Source organism: Hippopotamus amphibius, chromosome 4 (genome assembly GCF_030028045.1).
Source record: "Hippopotamus amphibius kiboko isolate mHipAmp2 chromosome 4, mHipAmp2.hap2, whole genome shotgun sequence".
NCBI lineage: Eukaryota > Metazoa > Chordata > Mammalia > Artiodactyla > Hippopotamidae > Hippopotamus > Hippopotamus amphibius.
In genome coordinates this window covers 13,413,045-13,431,105 of record NC_080189.1, presented here as the reverse complement: position 1 = coordinate 13,431,105, position 18,061 = coordinate 13,413,045, and the positions used below count along the sequence as shown (strand labels likewise).

The 18,061-nt window shown below is 39.4% G+C and overlaps 1 protein-coding gene across 8 annotated transcripts; it reads left to right on the top strand.

Annotated features, from left to right (window-relative positions):
- Positions 1-874: 874 nt before the first annotated feature.
- On the top strand, positions 875-16,579 carry SSBP1 (single stranded DNA binding protein 1). 8 transcript variants are annotated; one of them, XM_057732445.1, is made up of 7 exons: positions 875-913; positions 1,609-1,675; positions 3,705-3,765; positions 4,446-4,586; positions 4,778-4,865; positions 6,486-6,574; positions 9,801-10,097. In XM_057732445.1, the coding sequence occupies exons 2-7, from the start codon at positions 1,652-1,654 to the stop codon at positions 9,842-9,844; spliced, it is 447 nt and encodes a 148-aa protein (XP_057588428.1). In that variant the 5' UTR covers positions 875-913; positions 1,609-1,651; the 3' UTR covers positions 9,845-10,097. The 8 variants fall into 8 exon arrangements, with proteins under 8 accessions (XP_057588428.1, XP_057588425.1, XP_057588426.1 ...); XM_057732437.1 differs by lacking the exons at positions 875-913; positions 9,801-10,097 and adding exons at positions 1,159-1,436; positions 8,550-9,772; XM_057732440.1 differs by lacking the exon at positions 875-913 and adding an exon at positions 16,439-16,579 and having other exon boundaries at positions 9,801-9,874.
- The last annotated feature ends 1,482 nt before the right edge of the window (positions 16,580-18,061 follow it).

Below are 18,061 nucleotides of genomic sequence, written 5' to 3'. Positions count from 1 at the left end.
TTTATTTTAATTAATTTATTATTTTTTTGGGGGGGGCTACACCAAGTTCAATCATCTGTTTTTATACACATATCCCTGTATTCCCTCCCTCCCTCAACTCCCCCACCACCCTCCCTCGAGTCCCCCCCATCCTCCCCCTCCCAGTCCCCTAAGGCATCTTCCATCCTCGAGTTGAACACCCTTTGTTATATAACAACTTCCCACTGGCTATCTATTTTACAGTTGGTAGTATATATATGTCTGTGCTACTCTCTCGCTTCGTCTCAGCGTCCCCTTCACCCCCCGCCCCCCCAAACATAAAAACTTGTATATAGGGGCACACGTTTCTCCCGGTGCCTTCGGATCCTAACTGGCTCAGATACTGTATTTAATACAAATTTTCATATTTTATTCACGACTTTTTTCGCCTTGATTCTGACTTTTGAAAATACTGCGTTAATATTTATTTTGATTTCCATTTTTTTGGTGACCCTTAAATTTTGCGCTTTTGGCTCTCTTATGTTTTTGTTTGTTTGTTGCTGTCGTTGTTTATTTTTTTTTCTTCTTGCTTTTGGAGGCCTGAACGTTCCTAGTTTTTTTCACAGGCGCAGCTATCTGTTTCGCGCACCTTGCTGAGTCTCGGGCTGGGCCGGGCCGGGCCGGGCCGGGCACCTCTTGAAATAGTCATTTCATTTCTTTAGAAACTTGAAATCAGGTTAACTTACCACTTGGCGGCGTTGACGCATTTGCTCCCTTCAGGAAGGAAGCTCTAGGAACTACCGCGTTAAGGGGGCGTGTTTCCCGCGGCGCCGGCCGGCCGCATTTCTACGACGCACGTAGTGGAATTTCCGTTTCTGCCTTCTCGCGAGTCTTGAGTCCCAGCAGCAACCGGAAGTGACTTCCTGCCCGGAGGCTGCCGGAGCCGGAGCGTCAGGTGAGGGAGGGAGAAAGGGCGGAGGGCGTGAGTGCTGCGTTAGGTGTGCGTACGGCTCTGCGTGGGTGCGGGAGGTGGTGCTCGGTTGCTGTCTGGCCCTTCTCTTCCCACGCGTGCAGAGGACCCCGTGGTGTCGTCGCACTTCCCAAGCCCTTTATGTTGTTAGTTGGGAGCGTCACTTTTGAGAAAGGGCGCCCGCACATCTCCGCGGTGAGGCGGCGAAGCCCAGGGGTCTCCTTGGTCTTTGCTGACGGGGCTGGAGACAGTAGTTTTTGCAGCAACGCTTTTCAGATTGAAGCCCCATGATAACATTTTAATATTTATCGAGCCCTTACTATGTCTTAGGAACTGTTTTAGGAGTAGTGAATGGAACAGTGAATAAATCAGACGAATCCCTGCCCGAAGGAAACTTGCATTATAATAAAATTTGAGAAAATGGTGGAATGGAATGGGGATAGAATCAGAATTTTTTTGGTATGGGTTGGAGGAAGAGGAAGTTAAAGGGGCTCAAAAAGACTTACAGGTGCGAGGTTTTTTTGCAAGCGGGAGGGAATTCTCGTCTGTTGTGCAGGGATGTTGATGTGTTATGGTCGCAAGGTAGATTGTATAGAAGTCATGACTGCAGTTAGGATTTTAGGACTTAGTGTATTCGTGTTCTTGCTATAGGATTTTTATTGATCTCTTTTCTTTTTCAGGAAAAGGCTAAAGATTAGATTGGCAGAAGAGAAAGTAGAAGCCATGTTTCGAAGACCTGTAGTACAGGTAATCACCTCTCCATGTTAGTGCTAAGATGTGTATAAGCCATAGTGATATATCTCTTTAGGCCTTCGCCTGCAGTGGCGAAAGACCTTTGAGCTCCACCCCCCTTATGTGTATTTATTTGATATGAGGGTTGGGAACAGATTTTACTTGTATAGATAATGTGTACTAAAGCAAAACACAACTTTTCTAGTTTATTTACATATATAATGGGAGTAGTTACTTTTTAAAACACGTTACTTGCATTTAGACCAGTTAGCATTTAAAGTCGTTATTGACCTAAAGACTATGAGAATTTTTTTTTTTTAATAAGACGTGGTTTCTTTTCGACCACCTACCTCTTGTGTTGTTAACCTACCTCCCCCACCCCCACCATCTCCTTGTGCTGAGGAGAGCAGGTGAAGTCTCAACATCACCACAAATTTACTGTGTCCAAAATTCCTTCTCATTTCATCCAATCAGACTCCTCACCTAATCTCTTCAGTCAGTCTAGCCAGCCTTGAGTCGGCCTAGACCCCTTTTTCCTCACTTACCTCATTTGGGCACTGAGTTCTATAGAGTCTCCTTTATAACATCTTTCTCTTCTCATTTTAAGATAAGGAAGAATCAGTTCCTTTATGAAACCTGTTCACCTCTCCCCCACCCTGCTATAGAATTGACCCTGTATTCTTGAATCTGTACTTTAACTTATATGTGCTTTTAAAGTATATACTTTTTAATGTGTTGAAATGTGAAACATGGACAAGTTACTCCTGTCTTAATACACAATTCTACAGTACTAAGATATCTTTAAAACTAGATATAAAAAAATTAAAAGTTTAGTTTAAAAAATTATCCCAGTTAAATAATTCTTTCCCTGTTTCTTCTTCTCCAGTAGGTCTTGATTTTTGTGTGCCCCAATGAGACAACTATTATTCCATAAAACTTACGAGCTCTGGCTCATCTGAGCACTCAGATTAGTACATTTCTAGAATCATGACACAGGTAGCAGTCAGCAGTTTGATCTTTAATATGTTGTAGCTCACATTTTTATTTTCTTTCTCACCCTCTGCCTGCAGACATAGTGCTAGGATTCCACAGCCTAAGGTACCCCTGGAATAGGTATTGTTTTAATTGGTACGAGGGTGAGTCGAAAATTATCGGCCCTCTGGCTGTAGAAATTCTACAGTGCGGATAGTTTTTGACTCATTCTCGTAGCTATATACTGTATATTCACAGTGCCACCACTTGACACGTTTCTCTGATGTAATGGTTAGCTCTCTGAACCCACTGATGTTCCCAGTAATGTGTCCTCTTATCTTGTCGGTAGCCCTTAAACAGAATGTCCTTAAAGAAGCAGCAGAGGGCAGTGGGAAAAGCAGCAGCCCTGGGGTTAGATGGCCCTGGTTCGAGGCATGACTTGCCACTTATTTCCTGTAGGATTTTGGGCAAATTACTCTATCTCTTTGAACTTCATTTTTCTCATCTATGAATTGGTGGTAATTTTACATAGTTGATGGATCTCTTCTGCGGATTAATTGATAGGAGGAAAAGCACTTATCTGGTACTCAGTAGTGATAGCTGTTGTTATCATTGAGTGCTGCTGTTATAAGGCAGTGACTCCCTTTCTCTGACAGAACAATTTGGACAGGCATATCTTTGTCCTTTATCAAAGAACCATGTTTGTTTATCTTAGACTTTTTTCTTTGGTCTCTCGAAAGCATGACTTTTTCCAACGTGTGTGTATTTACCTTTTGTGTGCAAACACAGAAGCACTATAATCAGGAAGATTGCCACAGAAGAAGTAGGAGAGAACTGTAAATGAACTCTCTTGGGTGGACTCTGTAGTACCTCCTTTGCACTTGTGGGCTTCTCCAGTAGGCTGCCCTTAGGTGGTCCTCCTGGCTCTGTGTGATGGGTGCACCTCTCGTCTTCTGCGGACATATGCCATAGGAGCTGCTGACTAGATGGTGACCAGGGGTGGACGTGTCTTCTGTTTGCATTTGCCTTTCCCCCCAAATTAAAGCCATTTTACTCATTTGTTCCACTTTAGGTGCTTCATCAGTTTGTAAGACATGAGTCTGAAACAGCTAGCAATTTGATTCTCGAAAGATGTAAGTAGTAGCTGATTTTCAGGTTTACAGTATGTTATTTATAGCAATGTGCTAATATTCTCAAATGTGTTGAGAAGAGGTGCATTGGGTTATAATCTGTGAATCAACATGCTCTTGGCTCGTATTTGCCTCTCTGATCTTGGCCTTGCCCCATCAGGCTGCAGGAGCCTCGCATGAATTGGGCCCTTCTTCCTTTATTAGTCAGTTCTTACTCACTCTTGTTGTCACTTTCCTGCCAAAGAACTTCCTTGAGTCCTGTTTGGTTATCTAAGTCTTCCAAGGGTATGTGCTATTTGGCTGAGGTAGTGAATGTTTGTGAAAGCTGTTGCTTCACAGAAATAGTCGCATGTATTTATAAACATTTTCAGATCTCAGATTTGTTTGTTTAACCATACAGACAGTTAAAAATGTTTTTAAGGTATTTAAAAGAAGAATTTAGATAAAGAGCTTGATGTTTGTTTTGTGGGACTACTTCCGCTATGAATATTTTCTCCTTTCTTGCCAACTCTCTTCCCTCCGCCCCCCCAACCACTCTTAATTTGCCCCTTCAATTTATTTTCTGACCTTTTAGAACTTGGGTTTTGCTTAGTGCCAAGACTGAAGTTGAAGTAAGTGTTTGTAGCTGTTCCTCTTCTGCACATTTCTTCTCAATCTCATTTTGCCTACAAATTGCCTTTCAGCTTTGAATCGTGTGCAGTTACTTGGTCGAGTAGGTCAGGATCCTGTCATGAGACAGGTAGAAGGAAAAAACCCAGTCACAATATTTTCTCTAGCAACAAATGAGATGTGGCGATCAGGGGAAAGTGAAACATACCAAATGGGTGAGTATAATTTTATCAGCAGTAAGTAGACATTATTTATTGTGGATTATTTAATTGTATACTTTTAGAAAGGATCTTCTCTAATTCTGTTCTGTTCTCTTAGAAATTGTGGCATTGGTTTTGCTGGACGTGTTGTCCTTTGGCATTTGTCTTATGCATTTGTAACCACATTCCCTATTCTTGTGATTTAGGTGATGTCAGTCAAAAGACAACGTGGCACAGAATTTCAGTATTCCGACCAGGCCTCAGAGATGTGGCGTATCAGTATGTGAAAAAGGGGTAAGTTGAGGAAAAAGGGATCTTACAAATTGAATGGTTTAAAAAACTGGTAACGTGTTCTCATGGACTGTGTAGCTTCTTTATTTATGTAGTACCACTGATTACTCTGTATTAACCCAAGAGGTATTTATTCAGTGCTTAATACTGTATACATAGTGCATTGCCATATGTGACTAATTTCAAGGTTTTAGCATGGTTTAGCCTTTTAAGAACTTATAATTTAGGGCAAATAGGGTGTGCACTTACATAGAGCTGATGAGGTAAGAGAGAAGGCAGAGGGTACTGAGTGCCATGTGAGCAGGTGCAGCAGTGCTCTAGGAGTTCCCACACTGCCACAGCCAGGAGTCCTGACGCGGGTTGACGGCGGGTGTCTTGCCTCTTGGCATCCACATGACGGCCTAACAGAGGGTCTGGAGTGTCTGACACAGTGAGGTATTATGGTAACATTCACAGCAGTTATTTCATATTTGATAATTTTATATAGGCTTAGTAGTTGCCTTTTGGAATGCTTGGATTGATTATGTATAAAAAAGTGTCTTTTCCAAACCCACAGAAGGACAAAAGGATGTGTTTAACAGCAGTTGTAGTCGTAGTACGTTTAGAAACATACTTGTTTTATAGAAATAAAACATTGCATGAAAAATAATTTCAGCAGTAACTAAAATTTCTTTTTTTAAAATCAGCTGCATACCTTTTCTTCCTATGTACCTTCATTGTCATGTATGTATACTATGTACGTGTTTACACACATCAATACAGAGGAAATCTCAAGGAAAATGTCTGTAATTTCACCTACCAGTTGATGAATCTGTAGGTGACTGTTCCCTTTGGCCCCCAGTCATTTTACCAGTTTTGTGTACTTTCTGTATTGTGCATTTTTGGTGGTGTTAGACTCTGAAAATTGGTGCCATTATGGCCATTTTCTACCCTTTAAAATCAGAGTTACAGTTGTTTTCTAGATCAGCCTTCTAGAGAGTGCAGAATAATCTTAGTAATTAACTCTGAAACGCTAAGCTGAAAACTTGTATTTTGCATTTTAATTATCTAAGTCCTCATGAACCTCACTGTAGAAAGGAACTAAAAAATAAGTGAAAAAGTCAACAAATCTGTTAGAGAATCCAAAATCAAAGGTAATGGAAAATAACACGTTGGAAATCAATCATAGAGCTTTAAAGGATGCCACTAGGTTTCTCTTCATTTTCTTGGTTTTAAGGTTGGCTTTTTTTTTTTTAAACTTCTATAAGGACCACAGTTAGCCAAGACGAAAACATTGTTCTTCTTCCTAGGAGAGGCAAGCTGTGGATACATTCTTTTTCAGTACTCTTTTTCTTTTTTGGCTGCACCATGTGGCTTGTGGGAAGTCATTTCAATCCCGACGAGGGATTGAACCTGGGGATTGAACCTGGGCACCGGCAGTGAAAGCCTGAAATCCTAACCTCTAGGCCACAAGGGCACTCCCTGTTTCAGTGCTCTTCTCAATTTTGAGAAGTGGTAGTGAAAATGAGGTTATATGTGATTATCTATCTCATCCTTAGTGTGTACTTACCCTCTCTGACCTGACTCTGCTGTAAAATACATCGGAATCTCTAGACTAAAAACTGTAAATTTTATTTATATCAGATCTCGGATTTATGTGGAAGGGAAAGTAGACTATGGTGAATATACGGATAAAAATAATGTGAGACGACAAGCAACAACGATTATAGCTGGTAAGGCTCTTGTGATAATAGCCATTCTTTTTTTTTTTCTTCTTCTTTCCTGTTTTGAAAGCTTGGCTAGGTTGTAACTGTACCTGAGGCTAATGAGATTATAAGGCACCTCACCTGGAGGATTCCAAGTGGGGTTTGTGGGCTTGCTCCTAGTTTCTGCATTTATCTCTGCCTTTAGAAAATTATCTCTGTACTCACAGTTTTAGTTCACAAGTAAGTTTAGAGTTATCAGTTGAACTGTCTATGCCAGTACTTATTGTTTGGACTTAGAAAACTTTTACTCTAGTGTCTTTGAAGGAAGTGCCTAAACAGGGAAAAGCATGTGCCAAGACAGAGTTACACTCATGTCAGGGGCATTAGACATTTGTGCAGGTTTGTTCAGAACCTGTTTGGTACTTAACATGATGATTTTGTTTTAAATTCCTATTGTTCTCATTAAATGAAATACAAAAGAACATAGTAAAGATGGACACATGAAGCCTAAAAGAGGTTAAGAAGATATGCTCTGAAGCAGAGTTTTCAAACTTTTCTGAAAATTCTACAAGAGTTTTGAAAACAATATACTCCTTTGGACAGGTTCAAAAATTTTTTTCAGTATAAAATTATGTTACTCTTAAAGGTATTAATGGATCTAAATACTATAGCTATTTGATATCCATCGTCATTAAAAAAGATACAAACTTCAACATTTTGAAATTTCACTTTATACCTTTTCTCTGAACTTATTTTTCAATTGCATTTTCTTCTGAGAAGTGTATCTTAATATAATATATTGTGTAGTCAAGAATATTTTATTATTCATGCTATTAAATGTAACAAAAGTACATACCTAAACCGAAATTTTAAAATATTAAATAAAATCCTGCAACAGTGAGGCTCCAAATGTTAGGTTTCTCCTTGAATGGGTTGTCATTACAGTTGTCTTTAGAGCATAATTCACCAAAACAGCTTTAGTATATAAGTATAAAAACTACAATTTTATTGAAAATGTATCTTAATGAGATAGATGATACGTTTTTTACCTTTGGATAAATTTCTAAAATAGTTGTTACACATTCATTCTGTTCTCTTGTTATTTTCTCGATATAAAACCTGAGAAACCTTATTTTGATAAATAAGTAGGTGGGAATAAAAGAACTTTTGTTATAGTAGTATCTCAGTATTTATGAAGATATGCCCAAATTAGATAACATTTAAAAATTAATTTTTTTATTATGGAAAATGTCAAACATACACAAAAGGAGAGGGAAGAGTAAAAAGCAAAAACTCCCATCGTGCAGCTTCAACAGTATCAACAGATGGCCAATATTATTTCATCTATGCCCAAGCCTCCTTTTCCTCTACCTGGATTATTTTGAGTGAATCTCAAACTTTATATTATATCATTTGTAAATATTTCAGTAGGTGTCTCTGAAAGGTATGGATTCATTTTTAAAACATAACTATAGTGCTATTATCACACAATATTAAGAAATTATTGTTAATTTTTTTTTTACCAGATGTCATAGTATTGAAATTTCTTTGACTGCTTCATAAATATCAGTCCATACATTATATTACGTGGTTTTTATGTATCTTAAGTCTCTCATTTTTTTTTTTTTAAACAGAAATGATTTGTCTCACATTTCTGGAGGCTAAAAGTCTGACAACTTAAGTCTCCTAATGGACAGATTTTCCTTTTATCTTTCTCTTTTCACTTGCTTCAGAGTTCATGTCTTAACTACTATGCCATATTGATAAATTGTTGTAAATAATAGTCATGTATTTTCTTACTGCTTTCTTTGAAAGTATATTGACATTGAAAACCAACATAGGTATCTTCCACCCTCATTATTAAACCTTAGACGAGGTTCTTTCTGACCAGTTTGCTTTCATAATTCTTGAGGGTCTTGACAGTAAATTGCTTCCTGCCTGCCCTGTTCCTCTTTGGGTCAAGTCTCCAGATATATCTACCTATTCAAAAATTTTTTTCCAGACCTGCATATGGTACAGGACTACAGCTGTGATTTCAGCAGTGGAAGATCAAGCTTTCTGATGAAATAATTGACATTTTAAAATCTCTGTTGATCACATGTTTATGAAGCATGTAACACTTTCATAGTCCCACTGTAAACGTATTGTGAGGGCAAATTTTGGATTGTGCAAATTGTTATAAACCAGGCCAAAAAGAAACATTTCAGATTTTCTGCCATTTTTTTTTTCTTGTCACTAGTATTCACTAGCATGAATGACTAAGCAGTTAACATAGGTTTATGGCTAGTAGTAAAATTAAACAGGTCTTTAGTGATATTAGAATGGAAGGGAATAGAGTTTAATTTGGCTGATCTGTTTTATGGCCATATTCTTTTCTTCTTTGGATGAGTGTAACTTAAAAATAACCACCAGCAGGTGGCAGTCTTGTTTCTCTACACAGTGATGTCATTCTGCTAATCTCTTCTGAAATAATCATTCAGTACCAAAATATTCTAGTTTTAGAAGACTACAGTCATGAATAAATATTCAGTTATTATATAATAACCATTTTTTAATGATTCTAAAGTTTAAAGAATGTAGATCTTTCAGTGTTGTATCAGATACTACTTTTTCTTTGCTTGTCCTAAACTTTCCGTACATTTTAAGAGCAATATCTGATGTTTTTGGATAAAAATGTTCTCTCTGAAATACTGATTAATAAAAATTTTCGCAAGAATGAATATATAAAACCCATTCTGTTTTCAAATTTAAAAGTAAAATGTGTTCTATATGAGTGTTCAGACTTAAAAAACATAAATTTCTCTGTACTGATGGCACTGTATGTTGGACCCTGCCCTTCCTGCATCCCTCCAGCATGTGGAATGTGATGCCGTGATCCTTTTCTGTGTGAGGATGGTTTAATGGCATCTGTCTGAGCATTGCACACATCGAAATTTGTGACTAGCTCTTTTGTAGACAATTATTGCTGAGAAGACCTTAGCTATCTTTGGGGAAGACGAGAAGCATCCCACCTTTTCTCCCAAGGTCTGAATTGTTGATAAACAGTTGAAGCCCAGCTTTTAGCTCTATTATGCCGATTGTATATACCTTCCAAGAACATAGCAAGCAGTATAGCAAGAACATAATATTTTGAGAAATTGTCTGAAGTCTTTTCAGTGAGCAGCACTAAAATATGTATGTGGTAGAGGTGAATGTTTAAGTGAGATGGAGAAAACGTTCTGAAAATAACATTTATGCTTTGGCTTCTTTACAGATAACATTATATTTCTGAGTGAACAGATGAAAGAGAAGGCATAGAATGGACGATTCTTCTTTGGCCATTGTTTGGTATAGTCTCATTTCCAAGTCATGATAGTCTTTATAGTTTCTAAGGACAAGAATTAAAGAATTAAATTAAATCACTCTTTTATGTAAAATGAGTGATAATATTTTTCCTGACTGTCGCTCTCCTTCACCTTTTTGTGTTATTAACCTTATGTCATTAACCTCTGTTACGGTATTCACTAGTTGTTTATTCTTTAAGAGTTGGTTTTTATGTATAAGTATACATCCCATGGTTGTCAATGCTGATTTCCTTATCGGTTTGGTGTACAGACTAGAAGGCAAGGACTGTATCTTCTAGTGCTTGGCACAGAATAGGCAATAAACTAAACGTTGACTCGTGAATGATCCCAATGGGATATAAGCTTTAGTCCAAATTGAAGGAACTTGCTGGACAGTTGTTCGTATGTAACCTAAATAGTTTCAAGACTAACCTACCTTATTCACATCTTTTGTTTTTGGACAGTTTCACTAGTAGCGTTTGTGAAACAGAGTTTACCAAGAGTAAAGGTCTGAAAGTGTGACTAGGAATGAAGTAGCTCATCTCCAGGTGATGACACAGGGGCTCTGGTTTCACTGTTTTTCTGTCTTTCTAAACCCCTGTTCTCTGTCCTTTTAGTCTCATCCAGAGCTCTTAGGGGAGTCCCCTAAACAACCTTTGACATTGCCTTTCTAGGTCAGTGCCCCAGGTATGACATTTTCCTTTTATTTTTCTACATGGTATCTTGATTTACATACTGTGTACAATTGTGTACATACAATTACTTTTATTGTAAGATCCTGAAAATCAGAGTACTAATAATTTACTAGTAAAGATTATATAAAACAAGCTCAGTTTTTAATGCATTTTTTACTTTTACATGTCCTTTCCCCTCTGCCTGAGAGTGTGGTGTGGACTGTAGCTTAGATCCTGCTGGACTTTAACAGGTTCAGAATTCACACGTTATTTTATGGACCCTTGGCTTTCTGTTTTAAGGTATTTTCTGCACATATCAGCAGCACTTTGTCCTGTGGAGTTCCTTAGCTTCATCCTTTTGCCCAGGAACAGCAGAAAATTAATTACTCTTTCCTCATATCAGCTATCATTATTTATTTTTAATTTTAATTTTTTTTTCAACTGTCTTTCTCTTTTCTTTTTTTCCTGTAGCTGGGACCATTAATCAGCATATTAAGTCAGCTCTCTGAGTTCCCACATTGAAACTGTCTAGTGATGTAGTCCTCACTCCTTTACGCCCCATTCCTTAAGCAAAATTGTAAAGTAGATAAAATTTGTCTTTTGGGCAACTTTTAATTTTTTCCTCAGCAAAGGTACTTTTATGCTCTTTCAAAGTTGTGAGAAGTTGTGCAGATTAGTATTCCTGTTTAAACTGCGTGATGAATCTGTGCTTTGGGAAAGTGACATGTAAACCAAACAGATTAATTACCAACCCCCAGTGATTCTGAGTCAGGACGCAGGGGCAGAAGAGCGTGTCCTCCAGGATCCCTGTGAGCCGAGGGAGGGGCTCTTGTGCAGACTCCCGCTGCAGCTTGCTTGAGAGGCTCTGAGGCTGGGCAGCCGGGCTTTCAGAATCAGGTGTTCAGTGCGGAGGCCTCAGTGGACGTGTGATTCTGCAGACTCGTGTCCATGACCAGGCGGGCTGTGGGAGCATGAACTCTCCCCTCCCCCGCAGGCAGCCCCATCGGCTGAGAAACCTGCTGTTCCCAGGCTGGAGAGTAAGTGTGTAGAATCCGATCGCAGTAACAGACCGCAGGGGTCTTCTGGTCTGAGGCTTGTGTCCTGCATTTCCTTTTTTCATGTTCTTACGGTGGCAGGGAATGTACCTGCAGAAAACTGCCCTGTGACTTTGATTTTGGGATTCCGTGTTAGGTAGAAAGATGAGCATGATACATGGAAGTGTGGGAGAAAAAGTATCAAACAGCATGTGCGGTATTATCCCATATTTGAAAAAGAAGTAATTGATATAAATATATACTTAGAAAAGTCTGGAAGGAGAAAAATCAAAATGTTTTTATGATCTCTGAATGGAAAGATTATGTGTGATTTTCCTTATTCCTTTACACTTTTATATACTCTTTATTTTTTTTTAAGCAATGAGTATGTATTACTTTTATAATAAGAAAAAGTAAATAAAGCTGTTTACATTTTGGGGGGTAAAAAAATCTTTCCATTATTTCCAAGCCAGGCTTGCTCTCGTTCACATTAAGCTAGTACCACTTCATGTGCTAGAGGTGAACAGGATATCCTTTCATGCATTTTCTCCCCCATTATCTGTGTCTTAGCATCTAATGCTTAGACACTTATCTCTTTTTTCTTCTTATGTCCTTGTATTTTCCTCTTAATAACGTACACAACCCAGAATGGCTGACTTTAAAGACCAACCTGTGAAGTGCAGTTCTCGGAGAGTCACCCATTTCTTTTTTTGTTTTGTTTTTTTTTTGTTTTTTTTTTTAAGCTTATGCCCACTTCATTTTTATTTATTTTTTTAAAGAATTTTTATTGAGATATAATTCACATACAGTAAACTGCATATATTTAGTGTACAATTTGATATTTTTTCTTATTAGTAATGTATATATGCCCACTTTAAAAAGAGCAAATAGACTAGTGTCTAATATGAAACCACTTTTACTGAGGATCTATACATTTAGAACATAGGCAATAAAATACTCAGATCATTCAAAGCGAGTTCCATGAAATGAAAGTCGTACTAGGGATCTCGAGTCACCCATTTCTTAAAGATCACTGGATGATCGATTAGTCCAAAGACACCCAAAAACACCAAAGACTTGCTTCTGCGGCTGTTTGGGGGATTATGTCATTGGCAACTGGGTTTGAGCCTAATCTTTGTAGCTCATTTAGGGGAAATTAATGGTAGTTTCTCATTGTTCCCAAAAGATACTGTGTAATTCTTGAAGGCAGTGTTGTCTTTTACCCAGGCTACCCTTTTGCCTGTGTCCAGCTCAGCCTAGCACAGTGACGTTTTAGGGGTTTGTAAATGTGTGGTTCAGTTGGACTGCACTGAAACATTGACATGAAAATGAGGGCAGGATCACTTTACTTATTTTGTTGTCAGGGTTTGCATTATACGCCCTGAAGGTTGGTGGGAGTGACAGCAAGCAAATCATTGTAGAAAATGAGAGGTAATCCCAAGGTTAATGAGTTATAGAGAAATACCTTACAAGGTAACAGTAATCATATTAATGGCTGACATTCATTGTGTGCTTACCACCTGCACACAAGGCCCTGAGCTAAGTGCTTTTTATCAGTGTCTTGTGTAACTATTAAGAAGAAGAAGGCAGTATTATTCCCATTTTACAGGTGAGGAAACTTGAAACTGAGAGGTTAAGAGACATGTCAAAGTCGCACAGCTTGTAAGAGGCACACCTGGGGTTTGAACTTGGGTATGTGAGGTTTGCATTTTGCTTTCTGCCCACAGCCTCCTTCCTAGTGCCTTCTCACTCCCGATGGCCCTACGTAATCGGAACCCCCACTGCTGACTTCTGACCAGTGCCCTGTGCAAGTTGCATCTGAATCACACCGGGAGTTCAGTACTTCATAGGTTTTGGTTGGGGGGAGAATTACAAGTGAGGGGGAAGTAGCTCTACCTCCTTATTCTTCCTTGTTTTCAGTCTGATGGTCCCACGGGAAGACAAGTCACAGTTAATTTCTCTACCAGGTTATCTTTACATATTCCTCTTGCTTTTTATCAAGCAGTGTCTCTTTACTGGTTAAAATAAGTTCAGAGCCTCTGCTTCTTTCATTGTTTCCTACAGTTGTCTCCTTCCTGCTGAGCATTGAAATTGTCAGGAAGGTTGTTCAGGAATTTGTCAGGCTCACTTTTTAGAGTGACTTTTGGCAGGCACCAGTAACATTGAAATCTTCTCTCAAAACCACTATACTTGGTCTCTGTGTTAGTGCCACAGTCTGTGACAGGATGGTGTGTGACTGGCTTTTTGAGCTGTCAGAATCATGCATCCATCATATTGAAAGTTTTTTTTCTCTCTCTTTACTCTTAATCCATTAGCGCTCGGCCATGCTTTGGACCTCAGGGTCCTGTTTGTCCATATAGGTGCGCATGTTGACATTTTTTTAGTTTGTCTGCTGTTCCTGTCATTTGGAAAAAAGATGGTCTTTCATAATAGTTCACTTAAGGGTGTGTGGTCAGAAAGCCTGCATTTGAATCTCTGCTTCACTCAGAGTAGCTGGGTGAACGCTTGTGAGTTCCTTAACTTTCCATGCCTTTGATTTTTGCTGTTTTGTTTTTCTTTGACTAAAACGGATAATAGTAGTCTTACTTTTTTAGGCCTGCTATGAAGAAGACAATAAGTAATACATGTAGCTCACTTATTTTAGCACATAGTAATGGAATCCAGTGCTCCCTTATTTTAGCACATAGTAATGGAATCCAGTGCTCAATACATACTGGCTACTGTTACTGTTGCAGTTATTTTAAACAAGGTGTATCTCTGTTTCAGTCCCTGTTCCCATCTCACAAGTCTCATGGGGTACTTAGAGCATTTTCATTTTAGTTTATTGTATCTGACCTTTTTGTTGTTGTGTTATTAACATCCGTGGATTACTGAGCACATATTCCACTTCGGTCACTTTTTTCCTTTGGTTTGTTGTTAACCTTCTGTGGCTGTTTACAATTAACCTGGGCATCTTTTTACACTCAGAAGCCATGTGGGCACCTGCTATATGCCATGCATCCATACAGCCCGGATGTAGGGATGCATGTAACAGGACTCCTGCATTGAAGGAACGCACAGTGTAGGATGGTGGGGGTCGGGTGGGGAAGATAAAAGCAGGAGCCTGTGTAGTCAAGTGTGATACGGTGTGAGGAACACTCTACTCATGGTGGAAACAAAGTCCTGTGGGGCACAGAAGAGAATAGTTAGGTTTGTTTTCAGCAGAGGAAACAGCATGAACCGAGTTTCAGAAAGTTGAAAACATATGAAGCAATAAAAGATAAAACACGAAAAGTAGTTTGAGGCTAGATCGTAGAGGGCATTGAAAGCTTGCAGAGGACTTTGGCAATGGGGAGCCATAGAAGGTTTTAAAACATGGACATCTCATCGGAATTGTGCTTTAGAAAGAACCGTCAAAACAGTTGAAGGGTTAGAAGGAGGAAAGCCTAGAGGTAGTTAGGAAGCTACTGAATGAGCCTGGACAGGTTGGTGAAGTGGGGATGCGAGGTGACATGAGGGACATTTAGGATTCACATGGACTGAATCATCGCGTATCAACTAAGTGCCGGATCCTGTGCTAGGCTCGGCTGGAGATACTGGGAACACATAGCTCCTGCCCAGGATCTAGTGGTGACGGAACAGGTGTTGGTGGTAAGAGAAAGGGCAATCAGAAGGTAATTTTGAAGCTTTTGCTTGGGCAGCTGTGTAGATGGCGACATTTTATTAGAGACTAAGGAGCTCGGATGTGGCAGCAGATTTGAGAAGAGGGAAGTTAATGAGTTTAGTTTTGAAAATGGCTGAATTGTAGACTTCCTAGCTTATATTCGGGAGGGTGAAGGTAAATAACTCTGGTGCTCAGAAGAGATGCTGAGGCAAACTGACTTTTTCTTCTGCCAAACGCATTGTAAGCAGATTTTTGTGAGATAACTTTCAAATGTTGCCACAATTCCAGCTCCCCGTTGTGGAAAACCATATTGTGGGAAATATTTCCAGTTGCCTACCTGTTATGATGTACCTGGGATTTGTTTTTAATCAGGAATGGTATGATGACAGACAGAGCCAGCTGCCTTTGAAGAAAGAGTTTGTTACTTATAGTTCTCAAGAGGAGGGCATGCGACACACCACTCCAGGACCACACGGGGAGGCAGCAGGGCAGGTCAGGAGGCAGAAGGAATGAGGGCAAAGCGTGCGTCAGAGCTTTTATTGTTTTCTTGGGGAAGGAGTGGGTGAGACAGGAGAGCAGGGAGCAAGTTTAGGATTGGACAGTTTGAATACATTTCAGCAGGCAGTGGGTAATAGGCGTGGTCCCTAGTTGTCGGGTACGTGGCCCTGGGATCATTTCAGGCAGAGGGATAGTGTGTGGACTGCAGGAGCCTGATGAAAGGAGGCTAATGAGGGGTAGGAGCTCAGGATTGCTTGGTGTGCATATCAAAGGCATGCTCGTGGGCAAGTCCTTTACTATTTCTAGGAATTAGCTAACATTTGGGGGTGGGGTGGGGACAGTCCCTCCCAGGGTCTGCCCGGCCCCAAGATGTCAAAGCATTGTAAAATACAGAAAATGAGAAACGTCGTTAAAAAAGAAAAAAAAAGAAAAAAGAAACATTGTTAATATGCAACCCAATATCTGTTATTCCTTCTACATTTACAGAACGCATATTTTATTGAGGATGACAATGTGAACAGCTAAAATACTGCATTCCTGCTCTTCTTTGCAGTTAAGAATTGCTAAGGGGGTATAAGCAGAAGTCATTTGGTGGTGTTTCCAGGAAAGTTCCTTCAATGAGCTAGCTCTGTTGGGAGGCTCATCCTGTGTGCTTCTCTAAACACTTATCTGGCTTTTTCTTGTCTGAAATGTGGACATTGTGGCTGAATCTCCAGTAGCCATCTTGGAGCATGAGATGATCTTCAGGATGGAAGACAGAAGAAGCTGGGATCTGTGATGAGCATGGAACCACCATACCAGTCCTGGACAGTCTACTTCCAGACTTCTTTTGGAGACACAAATAAATCTCTACCTTGTTTAAGCCACTTATTTGTGCTTTGCAGTTAAATCTAATCCTTATGAATTTATACATTCTTGCCTTCATCTCCACATACATGATCAACTCATTACTCTTATCTTGTATGACTTTCCACTGTAAGTAGAAGTAAAATATTACCTCTGCTCCACAGTCCTTCAGGCTTTTAACTTATGTCTCATTCTAGAGTTGAAGAGGGGATTGGAACATAAGACTTACACAAAACTTTAGCAGTTAGCCTTAAAAAGAGTGAATGTGAGTACACTGTCATCAAATAAATATTGTTTAATTTTTCTTGAAGTCTCTAATGAGAACCCTTAGTTAGCAGTCCCCTGTTAAATAAAGGAGCACTTAAGAACAGAAGTACTGCCCTTCCGCTCCACCTGGCAGTATAGTAGACTAGATAATCGGGAGTGAGGAGATTTCCCACAGGAAAGTAATCAGCTCCCAAGTGTAACATAGTCTTTATTGCATCATTGGATGTCTTGGTTGGGGCTGCTATAGCAAAATACCATAGGCTAGGTGACATAAACAACAGACATTTATTTTCTCACCATTTTGGAGGCTGGAAGTCCCAAGATCAGGGTGCCAGCATGGTTTCTTGTGAGGCCTGTGTTTCTGGCTTGTAGGTGGCCACTGTCTCACTGTGTGCTCAGCATGACCTCTTAATTGTGAGTGCTGGCAGAGGGAGAGCTCTCTGGTATCTCTTGTGAGGAACTAATCCTGTTGTATCAGGGCACAGTTAGGAAGGGAAAGAAAAAGAAGATAGGAAGAAAGTTACAAATGCTGTGATTACATAGAGGATGCAAAAGAATATGGATGAGTAATTAAGAGTTGCTGGAAATAAGATCAGTATATGAAAGTCAATTGCAAACAACAGCAAAGAAAATGTAGTTTTAAGAAGATACTGTATACAAGAGTATCAGAAGATGAAAGGTGTTTCCAAGTGTGTGGTCCCTGTGGAGGACATTATAAAACTTACTGAAATGCATTAAAAGAAGACAGACACATTGGTACACCATTTTTATTTATTGGAAGCATCAAAATGTAAAGATGTCAACCCTCCCCAAGTTGATGTTTACCGATCAAAAATTCCCAGAACTGTTTTGGGGCAACTGGATAAGTTGATTTTAAAGATTTATTGTTGAGCAATGGTCCAAGACCAGGCAGCGTGATCCCGAACAGGAGGAGTGAGATGGGGGCTTGCTCTGCAAGCTTGCTCTGGCAAGACAGTCTTTTTTTTTTTTTTTTGAAAGTAAAGTTATAGTGATAAATGAAGTATACTATGGATGTGAAAATAAACAAATAGAAGAGTGGTGTAGAACAGAGAACCCAGAAACAGACCATGCATATATGGAAATGATATATGATGAAAGCGTTATTATAGATCACTGGCTAAAGTATAGGTTATTCAAAATGATACTAGGAAAATCTGTCATCCATTTAGAAAAAAGTGAAATTGGATCTCTACCTTACGTCTTATGCA

Bases quoted from the DNA above. Each gene is read 5' to 3' on its own strand.
- SSBP1 (XM_057732437.1), top strand. From the start codon at position 1,390: ATGGGTTGGAGGAAGAGGAAGTTAAAGGGGCTCAAAAAGACTTACAG. The intron at 4,587-4,777 runs GTGAGTATAATT...CTTGTGATTTAG, and splicing joins AAGTGAAACATACCAAATGG to GTGATGTCAGTCAAAAGACA. The intron at 6,575-8,549 runs GTAAGGCTCTTG...ATTTTTTTCCAG, and splicing joins AGCAACAACGATTATAGCTG to ACCTGCATATGGTACAGGAC.